Source organism: Gracilinanus agilis, chromosome 6, assembly GCF_016433145.1.
Source record: "Gracilinanus agilis isolate LMUSP501 chromosome 6, AgileGrace, whole genome shotgun sequence".
Lineage (NCBI taxonomy): Eukaryota > Metazoa > Chordata > Mammalia > Didelphimorphia > Didelphidae > Gracilinanus > Gracilinanus agilis.
Genome location: NC_058135.1, coordinates 39688849 through 39705209, shown reverse-complemented (window position 1 = coordinate 39705209; position 16361 = coordinate 39688849). Strand labels below are relative to the sequence as shown.

At 36.8% G+C, this 16361-nt stretch overlaps 1 protein-coding gene across 1 annotated transcript in view; it reads right to left on the bottom strand.

Annotated features, from left to right (window-relative positions):
* WDFY3 (WD repeat and FYVE domain containing 3) overlaps positions 1-16361 on the bottom strand; it is a 325051-nt gene that overhangs the window by 194341 nt on the left and 114349 nt on the right. Inside the window, exons 9-10 of the mRNA XM_044681612.1 lie at positions 6336-6800; positions 5516-5617 (exon numbers count right to left, since the gene is read on the bottom strand). Coding sequence (XP_044537547.1) covers positions 5516-5617; positions 6336-6800 — 567 coding nt within the window. The remainder of the gene's footprint in view (positions 1-5515; positions 5618-6335; positions 6801-16361) is intronic.

Genomic DNA, 16361 nt, shown 5'->3' with positions numbered 1-16361 from the left:
AATACTTTAAGAAAAAAACGGTAACAGGAAAAAACAGGAGTCCACAATCACGGCTCTGAGGTGGTTTTTGTTATTGTTGTTGTGAACTTAATTGTTCCTCCTTCATTTCAAATGGTACCAATGATATTACCCCATGATATCTTGACTGGGAGCAGGAATTATATTTAAGTAAGACAAAGTTGCTCAAAATCATCAGTCTCACTCCTTCTTTGAGTCAGAGAAGTCTAGCGATGAGACATAAGTCAGGATGACTGGTGATGGCCCAGGATGCAGTGGATATGTTGGTGTCTTCCATATCTGACCAAGTTCTAAGTCCTCTATAGCATCTTCCTAGTCACTGGAAAAAATTATTCTTATCCACCTATTCTGCCAGGGGAAATCTTTATATGCTTAAGGTAGATATCCCCTTAACTCACCAAGAGGTTTGAGGCCTCTCACCCTCAACATGTTATAGGTTGCTCACTGAGACAGTTAAATTCCTGAGGTGTGGCAATTATGAATGTCAGAGTTTCTTGGAGCCACAGGTGGGTGAAAGGCAGACACCAAAGGCAAATAAGCATCCCTGAAAAGGGCTAAACTCAATACAAAAGTTTAAAAAAAAAAAAAAAAGAGAGAGAGAGAGATGGTGTCCCCACATACAAAACAGAAGACTGTATATGAAACTATGAATTTCTTTCCTATATTTTTTAAGTTAATAATAAATTAAATTTTACAGCTTGTTAACCTGCTTGCGTGTCCCCTTAATTTTCTTCTGTCTTCTGCTCAGCTTTTCAAAATGTTTCAATGGTCTTCCTTTTTCTTCTTCTTTTTTGGCATCATCATTACTAATCACTCTCTCCTCCCACAACTCTCACCTCTGAATTAAAAATATTTAACAAAAACAAAAAGAAATCTTGTAACAAATAAACATAGTTAATTAAAACAAAACCATGCTAAGGCCATATCCAAAAATGTATGTCCTCTGGGTCCATGAAAAGTATGCTACTCAACTTCAGGCTCAGAATTAGTTGGTGCATATTTGTTATAAGTTTTGTTTTTCTTTCCTTTTTTTTCAGAGGTATGAGGGAATAGGAGAACATACTTCATCATACTTCTCCATACTGGAGACAGGGTTGTTGGCTGCTTGATTAGAATTCTCAAAGATGATTTTCTCTCAAATGGTCTTGTTTCTGTATCTACTGTTCTCTAGGTTCTATTCATTCCGTGTCAGTTCTACTTCCCAGAATTCTCTGAAACAACCTCTTTTATCAGTTTTTCAGTATTTTCCATTACAGGTCTATACCACAATTATTTTACCACTTCCTATTTGATGAGTGTTCTTTTAATTTCCAGTTCTTTGATTTGTTTTTTTGTTTCCTATTTAATCTCCCCATTAGGGTTTTGGAAGTTTGTTTTGTTTCATTTACACATATCCTCTCATTGATATTATCCTACCCATAATCATGTCTTCCCAAACTTTCTCTGTCTCTGTCTCTCTCTATTTCAGGACTTTGCCCCACTTGTTCTTATCTCTCTTAAAGCATCTAGCAAATAATAGTATGTGTGTGTGTGTGTGTGTGTGTGTGTGTGTGTGTGTGTGTGTCCCCAAGTCTGTTCTTCTAACCCCTTTTATTCATGTTTGTAGAGTTTTCTTATCCCATACTCCCAATTAGGAAAAAGAGTAAGTTCTCCTATTTTTTCTTTCAACAATCATGTATTCCTTTTATTGACTCTTCTTTCATTCTTAAAACACAAAAACCTAACCAATCCTTCTCCTGTACCTCTATTTTTAGTTGATAAACTTCCTCATATTTATGAAAACACACACACACACACACACACACACACACACACACACACACACACCACACACACACACACCACACACACATACATATCCTTTAACAGGTATCTCCAGATTTTTCTGTTTTCGTTTTCAAAGTTCCTATTCACCTCTGGTCTTTTCATTAAGAATGCTTAAAAATTCTTTTCTCAATTCCATTAAAGGTGCATTTTCTTCCCTAAGCTTTGCAATATTAAGTTTATCTTGGTTGTGCACCCAGATCTTTTGTCTTTTGGCATACTTTGTTTCAGGATCTCCCATTTAATAGCTGAAACTATATGATGTTGTACATTCCTGACAGGTTTCTCAGTATTTGAATTTGGGATAATCACTGAGTTCTAATGTGGTTCTAATAGGTCTGGGTAACTTTCATTTATGATTTCTTAAAATAGAGCACTCAGACATTTAAAAAATTATGCTTTTTTTATTGCCAATGATTTTTAAAATATCTCATTTTGATCTATTTTCCAGGTCAGTTATTTTTTAAAACAGATATTTCACATGCTTTTAAATTTTTTTTTTTTTTTTTTTTTTTTTGCTCCTCATAAAATCACTGATTTCTGTTTGGTCTGTTTTCCTTTTCAGGGAACTCATCATTAGGCTAGGGTTTACTGCTTTCTATTCTAAGTTATTTATTCTCCTGATAGTCCCTCTAGAGCTTTATGTCACTTATACTATCTTGCTTCATTTCTTTTAAGTATCCACATGGTCCTAGGGGATGATCTTTTATTTTTTTTCTTTCAGTCTCTACTTACAATCGTATGTCTTTGGATCAATTATAATTCTTTATAGCAATTGATGTCTTCACCCCTCTAGCCATCATTCCTGAATTAGGGCTTTGTGTCAGAATGATGTTCTTAACCCCTCTGTATTTTTGAGTCAGTCAGCCCTACGTGGTTCTAGTCCGGATCACTTGGGTTCCTGTAATATAATCTCTTGGGATCCTTGAAGTTTAAGGGACCACTGTGGCATTTCAGCACAGTGTGCCAAGGATTCCAAAGTGTCTGATTCTGAGCAATTTTGTGACCACTGTTGTACCTTGTCATGTCCAAGGACCACACTGTGAACTTCCAACAACTCTGAGCCTATGTTGTGGGAGTCCTTTTCTTTCTGGCTCTGGATGAAGAGATTTGTAGATTCCAAGTGCCTATGTCCAATCTCTCTCCTTTCCTTCCATCTTGTTTGCTTGGCTGGGGCTGAGCTTCTTCTTATGGTCCCTGGGTCTCTGAATAACTTTTTAAGCCCTTCTAGTGCTGAAGAAGTCACTATAGTTTCTCACTGGATTTCCTGATCATGACTCAACCAGCTGCTCTCTTTTTGTCTTTGCTGGAAAAAGTATGTCAAGAGTTTGGGCTGCTTGCCTCTGTGCAGGCACCTCATCTTCCATACTGCCTGCTCATGGATCAGCAATCAAGACAAACTGTCAATCAAGAATTTTTTCTGGTATAATTAGGAAAATAAAGTACATATGAAGAAAAAAGAAAGAATTTCTTATGAAAATTCTTAGCCATTAGAATCAAAAGAAAGGAAACTGATCTGTGTGGCATATGTATTTGCTTGAGCTTGCACAATAGTGTATGAATGTTTCTCTGGAGGAAATAGTTGAGTCAAAGTAGGAAAACAACATCTGAAAGTAGCCCAGCTTTTGACAAAGCACAATGGAAACATGCTGTCAACTGAACTAGATGACATCTTAGGCTCCTTTCTGCTTTGTCTGAGTCTGTAGTATGAATTGCAGACTGGGCCTATGATTAAACTATTCTAAGAAATCCTAGATGAAGAAACTCCTTCTACAAAAGTTTATAATATGCAGCAAGTTACCTAAAGCATTGAGAAATACAATGACCTGCTAGGTAGACATGACCAAGAGGCAGAGACTGACACTCGGTTTCCTGAGAGGCTGGCTCTTTATCCACAAAACTAAATCAAAACTAAAGACAAGTTGGACATAGTGCTACATACCTAAAAATCACAACTACTAGGAAACTAAGGCTGATTGAGCTCTTCAGCTTAGGAATTTTTGACTTTGTAATGGGCAAAGACAATGAGGCATCCTCATTAAATTCGGTACCATAGAAAAAGGGGGAATGGGTAGTAGCAGAAGGAAAGAAAGAGGCTGTCTAACCAGCCCAGATTGGAAAATGAGCAGGTCAAATTTGGCATGCAGACTTGAGTAGAATGTGCACTTCAAGCTGGGACAAACCAAGCAAGCCCAGTTTTAAAAATAAATGCACCAATAAAAAGATACTATCTTTTCAAAAAGGTAATCAGAAATTAATCTATCTTGATTCCAGTACTTTCCTTTCTTTAATTATATCCAGTCATCTTGTATATAGCTTGCTTTGTAAATATTTGCATGTCTCCCTGATTAGATTGTAAGCTCCTTTGAGGGTATGGATTGTCTTTTGCCTCTTTTTGCTCCCAGAGGTTAACACAGTGCCTGGCATATAAGAGGCACTTAAAGGTTTACTGAAATTGAATTGGAGAAGAGCAAAATATTAATAGATAAATATCAAGAAAGAGAAATTTTAAAACTGCCCCTTTATAGCAGATACACTATGTTTTCTGAAATATAACAAATACTTTTAATAGTTAATTTGGTTTATTTAAAAGCTAAGAATCATTATATAGAGAGGATCCACTATTATGAATAACACTGTGACCTAACCACTAGAAATTCATGACAGACAATATAAACAAATGTGTTTCAACCTGGAAAGGCCATTGTGCAGAAGACTGAAATGTGAGAAAAATTAGACAAAAAGTAAAAGACAAATCTAAATGTCATTTTAATCTTTTTTGATTCAGAACTCATCTTTGCTGGTGTCAAAACAACAGGCTTTGACATGACTTAGAATCTCCTTGACTACTGAAAGAAATATGAGCCAAAGAAGAGATCTTCAACTTATAGACTGTATGAGAAGAAAAAAGATATCAAGAAAGGAGTGGAAAATTAAAGAATGAAGAAAGTAAATGCAAAAAATGTTAATGGCAACAGAAAAGGGAAATGGAAATGATAACGGAAGGATTGTAAAAAAGCACTGCAATGATTTCTGTCTGTCCATTAAAAGCATTTTTCACTAGAGCATCAATAAATATGAAAAATCTTTCTTAAAAAGGATACTATATGTTAAATATAGTATTGGTATCAATCAATCCATCAATAAGAGGGTATAAAAACCCTTATCTTAGAATTGATACCAAGTATCAGTTCCAAGGCAGAAAGAGTGGTAAGAGTAAGGCAATTGAGGTTAAGTGACTTGTCCAGTGTCACATAGCTAGGAAATGTCTTGAGGCCATATTTGAACCCAAGACCTTTCATCTCCAGGCCTTGCTTTCTATACACTGAGCTATCCAGCTACCCCAAGTAGAGTCTTTTTAAAAAAGAACGATTTAAGAAATGAAATAATGGCTTGTCTAATAAATCTTAAGTGTAAGTCAAAAATAAGAAAGGAGAATTATATTTAATATATAACAATCATACACAATATTCTTTAGTACTAGTAGAAAATAATCAATGAAATATTTTAATACATTTTTTATTATTGCAATAATTCTAAATGTGAAAATTAACAAATGTTGTCAGTAGAGGACAGTCTATTGTTACCCAATAGTCATTCTTAAAAAATTCAAGAGGCTAAAAATCTTCCTTGCTAAAATTCCCAAAGATCTTGATAACAATTTCTTAATTACCTGCATTTGTGTTTGATCCCTGGAGTAGAATTGTCAAGGTCTCCATAACCAGCAAAGCCAGTTGCTTCTGGTCTTCTACTGAGCTATTGTTTTTTGAATCCCCTTAAAAAAGAAAGTTTCAGTCATTTAATTCAGATAAATAGTAGGCTTACTTCTACCACCACTCTTAAATTTTGGTTTTGGCATTTCTATTTACAAGTATAATTATGAGCTATTTTCAAATAGAATCATCATAAATGCTAATGTCAATAATAAAAACCACTTAAAAAATTTATGAACTAAATATCCATAATTTACCAGAAGGCTCAAAGCCAACATTCTGCATAAAGAATATGGCTAAAGGTATGATGGGTATTTCCTGAAAAATATTAAATGCTGCTTCTACAAGGAATAAAAATGTCAAAAGTTGAACAAACTACATAAACAATTAATAGAAATAAAAGCAAACTTTGATAGATAACTGTCATCAGACATATATACTTATATACATATTTTGTATATAACAAAACATTAAAAAAAGTATTTTTAAGTCACCAACTTCAAATATAGAGAAATTGTATTATTTTTTTTTATCCTTAACATTACTATTATACAATCTTGCCCTTCCTTCCTTGGCCATTTTTACATAGCCTCACAAGGGAGCAAATATAAAGGCCAGTAGCTCCTAGGAAATTTTCCTCAAGGTTTTTATAATTTAATAATGCTAGTAAGTCTTTCAAGTCAAAGAAAAAGGGGCCTTTGTCCCCAACTCATGCAATTGGCTGTCTGGAACTGTATTTGCCAATCAAGAAATGAGAACATGGAAAACAGAATACTTTACCTTGCTCATTTAGAGTCTGAGGATCTTTCAAGAAGGCAGCATATTTATGCAAGAGGTTTACCATTACCTCCAGAAGGCCCACCTCCCTGAATACATCTTTAAATATATAATCATGTCGTGTGAACTTAAGAAGAGTTTTTGTGGCAATGATGCTACACTGGTAAGATGAGCTGGATTTTAAGAGAATGCTGACACTGATAAGCTCTTTACAAGGGATATAATTTAAACTGAAAACAACAAATTCCAGCATCTCAAAGTATTTGGTCTGCACTTCTGGCAGCTTAGAAATCTTCTCTGCAAACTGGGACAATGTGTGCTGTGACTCCAAGATGAAATAGTTTGCGTTGTCAGCTATGTAGATATTTGTGATGGCATCAAGGATGATTTGTGGAAGATAGTTCGTTTTTGCTTTTAAAAATGCATTCTGGAGGACAGCAAAGGCTTGGATGTTTCTGACGCTGTGACCTGTGAAAAATAATATTTTCTATTATTCCTTCTATCAAAATAAGTTTGACATTTTAAATAATGACAAAAGTCAGTTGTAGTTCTGTGATAATTAAATTAAGTCTACACTACCCATCTTTAGATTTAATCACCAAAGGTGAGAGCACCTTCCAATTCTAGGAGGTCCTAACCTAGACCTAGAGTACTAGAATGAGTAACAATCAGAATCAACGGACCACCCCCTATGCTTTCTATGAGATTGGACACGCAGGCTAGGAGAAGACACTGGAAGTGATATATGTGGCCCTTCCAAGGAGGGAAAGGGGAGTGAGGCTGTGGCTGGTGTGGTGAAGGGGACCTGAGGGAGCTTTGCTGGTTTGTGACCTAGACTGTTCCACATGGTTAAGTTAGGCTGACTCCCTTTTCCCTTGGCCTTTCTGGAGGCTCTACCCTCAGGGAGGCCTCTCTTGCCTCTCTAATTGTAAAAGGCCTTGTGGCTAGAAGCCTTGTTTAATTTAACCTCTGTGCCCCAACTGCTGGGCCTCTAAATTCTTACCTGGCCCGGGACAGAGTTTCTCTCTCTCAATTTCCCTACCTTCAACCTTCCTAATTGTAAATAAACAAACTTCCATAAAAGTCAATTTTGACTTGAGATTATTCTTGAGGATTGATAATAGTTCAATCCTCTGGTGACCACCTTTTAGTATATTGAAACCATAAAACCCCTTTTTCCCCTCTTACAGTTCCTACTTTGTACTTTGTACACAGTGCTCAGAATTTTTTTAAATAAAGGGTTACTTAAAATGTTAACAATAAATACTTCTTCCAAAAATTGCATTCTACCAAGTCATATGATCAAGAAGACAAGACTGGGCATTTTCTCTGATTCTCACAATCACTCAACTTTTCCAAAATATGAATTATGCACAAGGGTTGAAACAATGTCACCTGTCTTCCATGAACAAGACACTTCATTACATGGCTCTGAGCATTCTCTCTGCCTGTCTTCTATGCCAGGAATATTTTCCCTCTTCCACTCAACTCCCTGGCTTCCTTTAAGTCCCAACTAAGATCCTACCTCCTTTGGGGTACCCTTCTTAATTCCAATGCATTCCCTGTTAATTATTTCTTTGTAAAGTATACTTTGTTTATATTGGTTCAGTAACAGGGCAGGTAGGAAGTGGGGAGGGTTCAGAGTGAAAGCGGAGTTCCGTTTTGGACCTACTGAGTCTACTGTTACAGGTATCTGAAAGACAGTTGCAGATGAGAGACTGGAGGTCAGCAGAGAAACTGAGGCAAGAAAAGCTGATGTGAGATAATTCACATAAGGATGGTAATTAAGTCCATGGGACCTGATAAGATTACCAACTGAAGTAGTATAAAGGGAGAGGAAATGAGTCCAGAACAGAACTCTGAGGGTTAGAGGCATGTCCTGGATGAGGATTCAGCAAGGAAGCAGAAAAGCTAGGAGAGAGTAGTGTCTTGAAAACTTAGAGAGAGGAAAGGATTAAGGAGGAGCGAGTAATCAAATGTCAAAAACTGCAGAGAGGTCAAGGAGAAGGAGTATGGAGAAAAATGACAACCAAGAGATCCTTTTTAACTTTGGAGAGCAGTTTTGGTGAGATGATGAGCTTGGAAGCCAGAATGCAAGAAGATAAGGAGAGTGAGAGGAGACCTCAATCTAAAACAAGGAATGTTTTGAGGCCCTAGGCTGGGCAAGACAAGCAGCAGCTGTAGAGCTATAAAACCAAGCACAGGCTGGGGTTTCATATTTTTAATTTAATTTTGAATCTTGGAGGTTCAGTTAGATCTTTCTGCATTTCTATCATCCAAAGAGCTCCAGAGTCTTTGCTGAGACTCTGTGTGTGTGTGTGTGTGTGTGTGTGTGCGCGCGCGCGTGCCAGATGTCCTGAGTTATAACTAGTTTATCTACAACTCAAATTGTCATCACTGCAGCAACCGAGGACTAATCATATTTTTTTTTAATAAAGTCTTTAATCGCTTTAGTCAGTTAAGTTCTTTGCAAGTCTGAGACATTCATAACAGCTTTGGGAAGTTATAAGTGAAGCAACTCAGTTCCAGTATCCAGCTCAGGCTGAAGCCTATAGTGCAGTGATTCCCAAAGTGGGAGCTACCATCCCCTGGTGGGTGCTGCAACGAGCCAAGGGAGCGGTGATGGCCACAGGTGCATTTATCTTTCCTATTAATTGCTATTAAAGTTTTTTAAAAATTAATTTCTAGGGGGCTAAAAGTAATATTTTTTTTCTGGAAAGGGAGCGGTAGGCCAAAAAAGTGTGGGAACCACTGCTCTAGTGGAATTAACAGGGCAGGAACCTCATACCAAAGGGGAACATGCAGATCAGTCACTCCGAACCTGTAGAGCAGTGGTTCCTGGATCACTGCAGCACCCACCAGGGGGCGGTAGCACCCACTTTGGGAATCACTGCTGTAGAGCTTTCAAAGTGGCTGGCAGGGGCTAAAGGCAGCAGCAGTCTAGTGGAAATCAAACAAGAAGCAATTCCACAGATGTGTTGCTTAGACCAAAACCTATGCCAGGAAACTGTAGAGCTTAGACCAGAGGGGAGAAATCAAACTTTAACCCAGATCGGACTATTTAAAAAGTACTAAAAGCCGATGGTTTCTGGCCTGTGCATAACCTTAAGAACCAGGAACACTCAATACCCTCTATAAAGGAATAGCAGAGCCAGCCAAGAAATTCCCACCAGAAGTATATAGAGTCTAGCCTTAACACTAAATACAAAATCAGGAATTAGACTAAAACAATGAAAGAGACCATAAAAAGCTATTGTGGTCATAAGGGATACTAAACACATAAAGCCAGAAGAGAATAATTCTAAAACATCTACAAGCAAAGCTACAAAGAAAAACACAGCTTGGACACAAATTCAAAAAGTTAATGACCCCCTAAGACAAAAAGATTTATTAAAACAAAGTCAAAAAGACTGAAACAAATAAAAGAAAATGAAAGATATCTGAAAGCAAAAACAACAGGCCTGGAAAATAATAAAGAAAAATTTTTAAATAGTAAATAATATAGCTAGACCATATCATATTTCAAGAAAACTCCCTAAGTCTTTTAGAGTCAGAGAGCAAAATAGAAAGAATCCACCAGTCATCTCCTAAAAGGAATCTCAAAATAAAAACTCCTAAGAATATCACCAAAACCAAACCTTCCAAGCTAAAAACAAAAACCCCAAACCAAAACTATAAGTGGATAAAAAGAATTATTTCTTGACTTTACGTCTTTATAATAGGACTTTATTTTTCTTTCTCAATGGGACAGGATATGGAGAGATGGGAGAGAAGAAAAGATCATTTTGTTCATTAAAATTTTTTGATTAAAAAATATGAGGAAAAAAAGAATATGCAAGCAATGGCTTCAAAGATTCCTCAAGAACTATCATAAATATTAAGGTCACAGCATAAGAAAAACAGTGTTTATATAGTAGCCTGGAATTTCTAAAATATTATATAGACACATACTTCTCTTTTAAGTCTCAGCTTGTGAATTCAAGGATCCCAATTTGAGCTTCAACAACTCTGCCATAGAGCCAAGTCTGTTACTGTCTTCACAGAAGAAGACACTAAAATGGATCTGAGAATTAATGGTAATAGGGAAAAGGTGAGGAGCTATGAGAGAGCTAAATCTAAAATGCTATTTCCTAAGGTGAAGGGATAGAGGCTAGAGCTGTGTACTCACTGGTTGAAAGAACTCTCAAGTGAGTAATCTCCCAAAACATAAGTGGGTCTGCTCCTTTTCTTCAAGGCAGAGTCCTAGTGATATGCCCAGAGTACATCATGATAGGTGAAGTGTCTAATCTGAGAGCACAGAGTCAGAATGTGTCCAAGGCACAACTTGATCTTCCAGATTTCAAGTCTGTGTCTGTCTCTGCCTCTGCCTCTGCCTCTGCCTCTGCCTCTTTCCCCATTATACTATGCTCCTTGTCACCAATGAGAGAACCTGTGGAGATCATCTGAATTCTGACTGGTCATCCTTACCATCCTAAGAACTGTTTCCAGAGCCACTGGCAGCCTTGGGAGGAAAATTCATTACATGTCTCTTTCCCCTGCTTCTGAAGAGCTAGAGCTTGAACATGATTCTATCTGTGAACTTTTCTTCCTGTTGATATAGTGTTAACAGTGATGCCTTTGAATTGGTGTCATTGGTGTGACTCTATAGGCTTCTGAGGCTCTTACAGGAAAAGGGTGTTAGAGCTACTCAAAATGGAAGATTTCTTGAACTGGACTCAGTAAATAGTTAGTCCACTGCCCAAACAGGTTTCCCTTTTCAATTAATTGCTTACAAGGTCTGATATTTTCTTTTAACTCAGGCCACTCTTGTAGTCATCTGCCTACTTTGTTCATTATGATTAGGTTTGCTCCGTTAGGTTATATAACCTTCTTCTACCAGTCTTGCTGAAATGATATCCGGTTGAATTACAAATTTGTGAAGAACTGTATTATTAAATGCAAATTCTCTCTTAGCACTCAAACAGCAGTCACAAATAATGTCAGTAGCATTTTCAAGCATTCATGTGATTTCAGGGTTTTTTGCACTCAGAAATCACACAAATTCTAAAATGGCTCTTTCCTCTAAATCTAACTGTCTAACTCAGATATCAACTAGCCTTTTGCTTCCCTAAGAAAAGAGAGAGAAAATTCCTACCTTGGCCTTTAATATTTGTGACAAAAATATTTGGACTTGATATTGCCCTTGTGAAGCATCATTTCTTTACTTAATCATACCTCTCACTTTTTCCAAATGACAAACCACTTACTATTTTCAAATTTTAAATTAACCCTTTCTCCTCAGAGAGTGATTTACAGACCATTTCCCAAGAAATATCCTCAACTATCACAGCAACTGAGTCTCATAACTAACAAAAATATTGCACTTTCTCCTGGTTTTAACCTCTTATTTGCCACTTTATTCTTCTCCAAATTCTTTTCCAGGTCTTTTAAATGATTTTACAGTTCTCTTATTTTTACACTGAAGATCTATTCCTATTAAAAAGAGACCATGGTATGTTTCAATACCCATTAACTCATAATTCTTATTAAACATATCAGTCACCGTTTTTAAGTAGTTATGACATTAAAATTGCATTTCATAAAATAATAGAACTAATCTTCTAATTCCATGCAATTAGTATGTATCAAATGAAACAAGTAAATTAATGTCATTACATATGAGTCTGTGAATTATAGTAGATTGAAAACATCAAGAGGAAGAAATGAAAAACTGATGCAAAAATTCTCAAAATTCTCTCTAATGTGTAGGACTTGGACTTCTGAGAGGACAAGACATTACATGTGTCCTAGGCAGGGCAGGGAGGTTGGCTAGGATGTACTACAACCATACAGCCCTGACTCTTCTCTAACTGCTAGCAGCTCATTTTCTTATTGAAGCCGTCCATGGACTTCATGAAGATTCCTGGTGGGTAGGACACTCAGAAAGGGGAACCAGGAACTAAGAAAAAATGGGTTACAGGTTAAGAACTAATGGAAAGAGAACATAAGGCGAGAATAAAGACACACAGACAAAAGAAAGTCTGGTATAAGGTAGTCAGACAGCGAGTAAGCAGTGGATAAGAGCTTCCATGGTTAGGAGCTCTGCTGGTCAAGAGCTTCCATGGTTCAGAGATTCACTAAGATGAAGCTCTGATGGTAAAGTGCTTAGATGGCCCAGAGCTTAACCCTTAGCTGACACACTGCTCTTTTTATTGAGGTTACAATAGTATAGGGGGAAGGGAAAAAACAAGTGGTCAGATATATTGGCACTTATGAGGTAAACATCAGGAGATACAAACTGTTGGAACCTAAAACAATAGGTAGAGCTAACACCTAGATCAGGAATCCATTAGGCCTAAGGTCTTGGTACATATGTTAATTGATTGTTTTAGGCAAATTAAGACGGAGATAACTGACCAGCCTTCCAGAGTGTAGCCTTAGGGAAGGGCCAGGAATTTGGCAAGGTTAAGGTTCAGTTTAACTCAAGGTTACAGAAATCAATCATAAGCAATACAAGTGTCAGTTTTTTGAGCACTCTTAAAATAATATCACAATTAATGTATACCTGGATTGCTACACTTGTTAATCTTCTAGCTAGGTTCTAAGGAAATCAAGGAGTTTGTTCTGCTATTTCCTCAAAGTAATAGAAATGTGCTCTCTCCCTTCCTCCCTCTCTCTCTCATAGACAACAGCTATCTCCTTCAATCTAAGTCTCTCACAGGATGACAGTTAAATAAACTTGCTTTTTACAAAGTGAAATAATATTATTACAACCTTTTTTCCTCAATAAAAGGCCATTTAAACTACATTTTCTTATAATACCCTGACCGCTTTTACCATTACACTTAACTGACAATTTTCCAAGATAGTTTTCCCTCTTAAAGGTACAGTAACTTTAATACTAATTACCTTTAAATAAAATAGGAAATCATCCCAATTGAAGAATTTTCTCTTTTTTGTCAGTTTTAAGTATGTGTAAAAATGGCAAATATAAAGGTAAAATAATTAAAGACTTGGACAACTGACAACTTCAAAGAGAAACATGCTTTGTTCATATCTAGAATTTACTCCTCAATTCAACTAAATTGCTTCCTTCTGATTTTATAACCAGTGGAATGATGTAATTTGCCAGTGGCCTCTTCTCAGTTTTCCTCCATTTGACACCTTTAACTACTATCTCTACCTAGATATGCTCCCCTCATAGGGATATTATCTCCTGTTTTTGCCTTCTATCTTGATTACTCTAAAGCCAGTGGCTAGATCATCATCCATGCCCTGCCCCTTAACTCAGCCTAGTCTCTCTCCACATATTCTTTCAATGATCTCACTAGGTCTTATGGACATAACAATTACCTTTATGTGACTCACACTTATACATCTCGGGGCCTGGTATTCTTTCGGAGTTTAAATCCCATACCACCAACTGCATAATGGACATCTTCACTTCTATGTCCTGTAATCATCTTACTAGCACAATATGATGAAAAGCGGAAGTCATTATCTTTTCCCCCAAGGCTTCTCCTCTTCCTTAATAGTCTAGTTCTTTTAGGAGCACAACCATACTTCCAATCAACCAGTTTCATGGCCTTGTCACTCTGTTCAACTTCTTTCTCTCTCAACCCTCATATGGAATCAATTGATAGGTATTTTAGGTATTACTTCAACAATCTCTTTCGGATCTGTTTCTTTCTCACTACTCATCCATAACCCTAGCCCAAGTCCTCCTCTCACTTCTTGCAGGGCTAGTACAATAGCTTTCAAATTTCCCTAGTTCTAGGCTCCCCCCTCTCTAATACATCCTCCACACAGTCACTAAAGTGATACTCCTAGGTCACAGATCTGACCATGTGATCCCATGTGGATGGCTACCTCTTGTCTCTAGGATAAAATTAAAATGCTTCTGCTTGTCAGTGAAATGCCCTCAAGAGATACCTCTAGCTAACTTTGCAGTTTTTAAAAATACATTATTCTCCATTGCCCACAGAATGCCTTCCAGTCAAAAGGGTCAACTAGTACCCTTTCAAAAAGGCTATTTTCTCCCCTATCTTTATGCCTTTGGATGTGGAATTCCAATTGCATATATGCATTCTCTTCCTTAGCCCTGCATCTTACCATCCCTAGCAAGCTTCAAGGTTCAAGTACCTCCTTCCCCAAGAGGAAATTTTATCATGACCATACCACTCAGGGCCAATGCTCCTTCCCCCAAAAAAATTGCTTTACATTTACATAGTATAGGTTTTAGATTTACTTATCTGGATGTAAATTCTCTATATCCAATAGAATGTAAGATTCTTAAGGAAGGGATGCTTTAATGTCAATATTTTATCTATAGAACCTAGCTCAAAGACTACTATATGATATGCAAATAAATGCTTGTTGAGTGAAATAAAAAATATTAGTTTCTTTTTATAAGAAGTTCAGAACATGCATAAAGGTATATAGATATGTAGAGGGTCTTCTATAACTAGAATTCTCCCAGCCAACTCTTCAATCAGTCAGCCAACAAGAATTGATTAAGTATGCAAGGTATTGTGCTAATCATTGGAGATACTAAGAAGGACAAATATAGTCCTTACCCTCAAGGAACTCACAATCAAAATCAGGGAGTTAGCATGTAAATAACTATTTAATATAATATATATGTGTATAATATATGTATAAATAAAACATATACATATCATATATATGCATGTATATATATATATGTATTTATGCATGTCTGCATAGCATAAATGGCAGATAATTTTAAATGGAAGTGGGGGGAAGGAAGTAGAGGGGACCAGAAAAGACAACTTGTAGAAAGCAGGATTTGAGATGAATGTTGAAGGAAGTCAGAAAAATTAGCAGGCAGAAGTGAAGAGGGAAAGCATTCTAGGCATTGGGATAGCAGAACATTTTATATTTTATCTCTGACATAATAAGGGACTCCTGCAGTTTACTGTGAGGAAAGTGGGGAGACTTGACATGATTAGCTGATTACTTTAAGAAAATTATATTATCAGGTAAGGAGAAGATAGAATAGAATGGGCACAGACATTATGAAGAAAGAATAACCAGAAGAATACCATAAAAACCTAAGCATGGGGGAATGAAAGCCTAGACCATGGTAGGGGAACTTGGCAATCAAAATTGTAATTCTTGGGCATGAGGTAAATTGGTATGAAAAGTCAGGGGTGAAACTAAGGTTCTGGACCTGGGTGCCTGGGAGAATGACAGTACCCTTTACAATAAAAGAAAATTTGGATGAAGGAAGGGTTTGGGGAAAAGACAATGAATTCTATTTTGGCTGGGACAAGTTAAAGATGTCTATGAGATAAGCCAAAAGGCAACGAGTGATGTTAACTATCATTCGAGAGAGAATAAGGCTAGATATGTAACTCTGGGAATCATCTGAATGGACATGAGAATTGAAGCGATGATATTGCCAAGAAAACATCATACATAGAAGGAAAAAAGAATAAACTCCAAGAGCTTCTTGTAAGGGAAACCAAAGGTCATGGATGAAGATCATGCAAAGGAGACTGAGGAGTGAAATCACTGAAAGGTGCTACCATAGGTAGAAAAACTAAGAGAGACATTTCATCAAAACAATGAAAGGAAGAAGAGAGTCATCAACAATGTTAAATGCTAGAGAGGTTAAGGATGAAGACCGAAAAGGGGACATTAGATTTAGCAAAAGAAAGATTAGCATTAATTACAAAGAGGGCATTTTCAGTTGAATGTGAAAATGGAAGACAAGTTGTAGAGAGTTTAAAGGTGAGTGAGGACAAGAAGTGGAGATACCTGTTGAAGCTGGCTTTCTCAAAGAATTTAGCCATGGGAAAGAGAAGATTGTAAGTACTTTCAAGAACAGGGAAAATTTGGGTATATTTATAGGGAGCAATTTAACAGCCAGTAAATAAGGAACTTGTTAAGATGAAAGAGGGCAATCTGCTGAAGAACAGAAAGAAGATAAATAGTGCATGTGGAAAGGTATGCTTTACCAGGGAGAAAGTTCTTCTCTTCATGTAAGATAGGAATGAAGGAGAGATCGGGTTCTTTTTTTTTTTT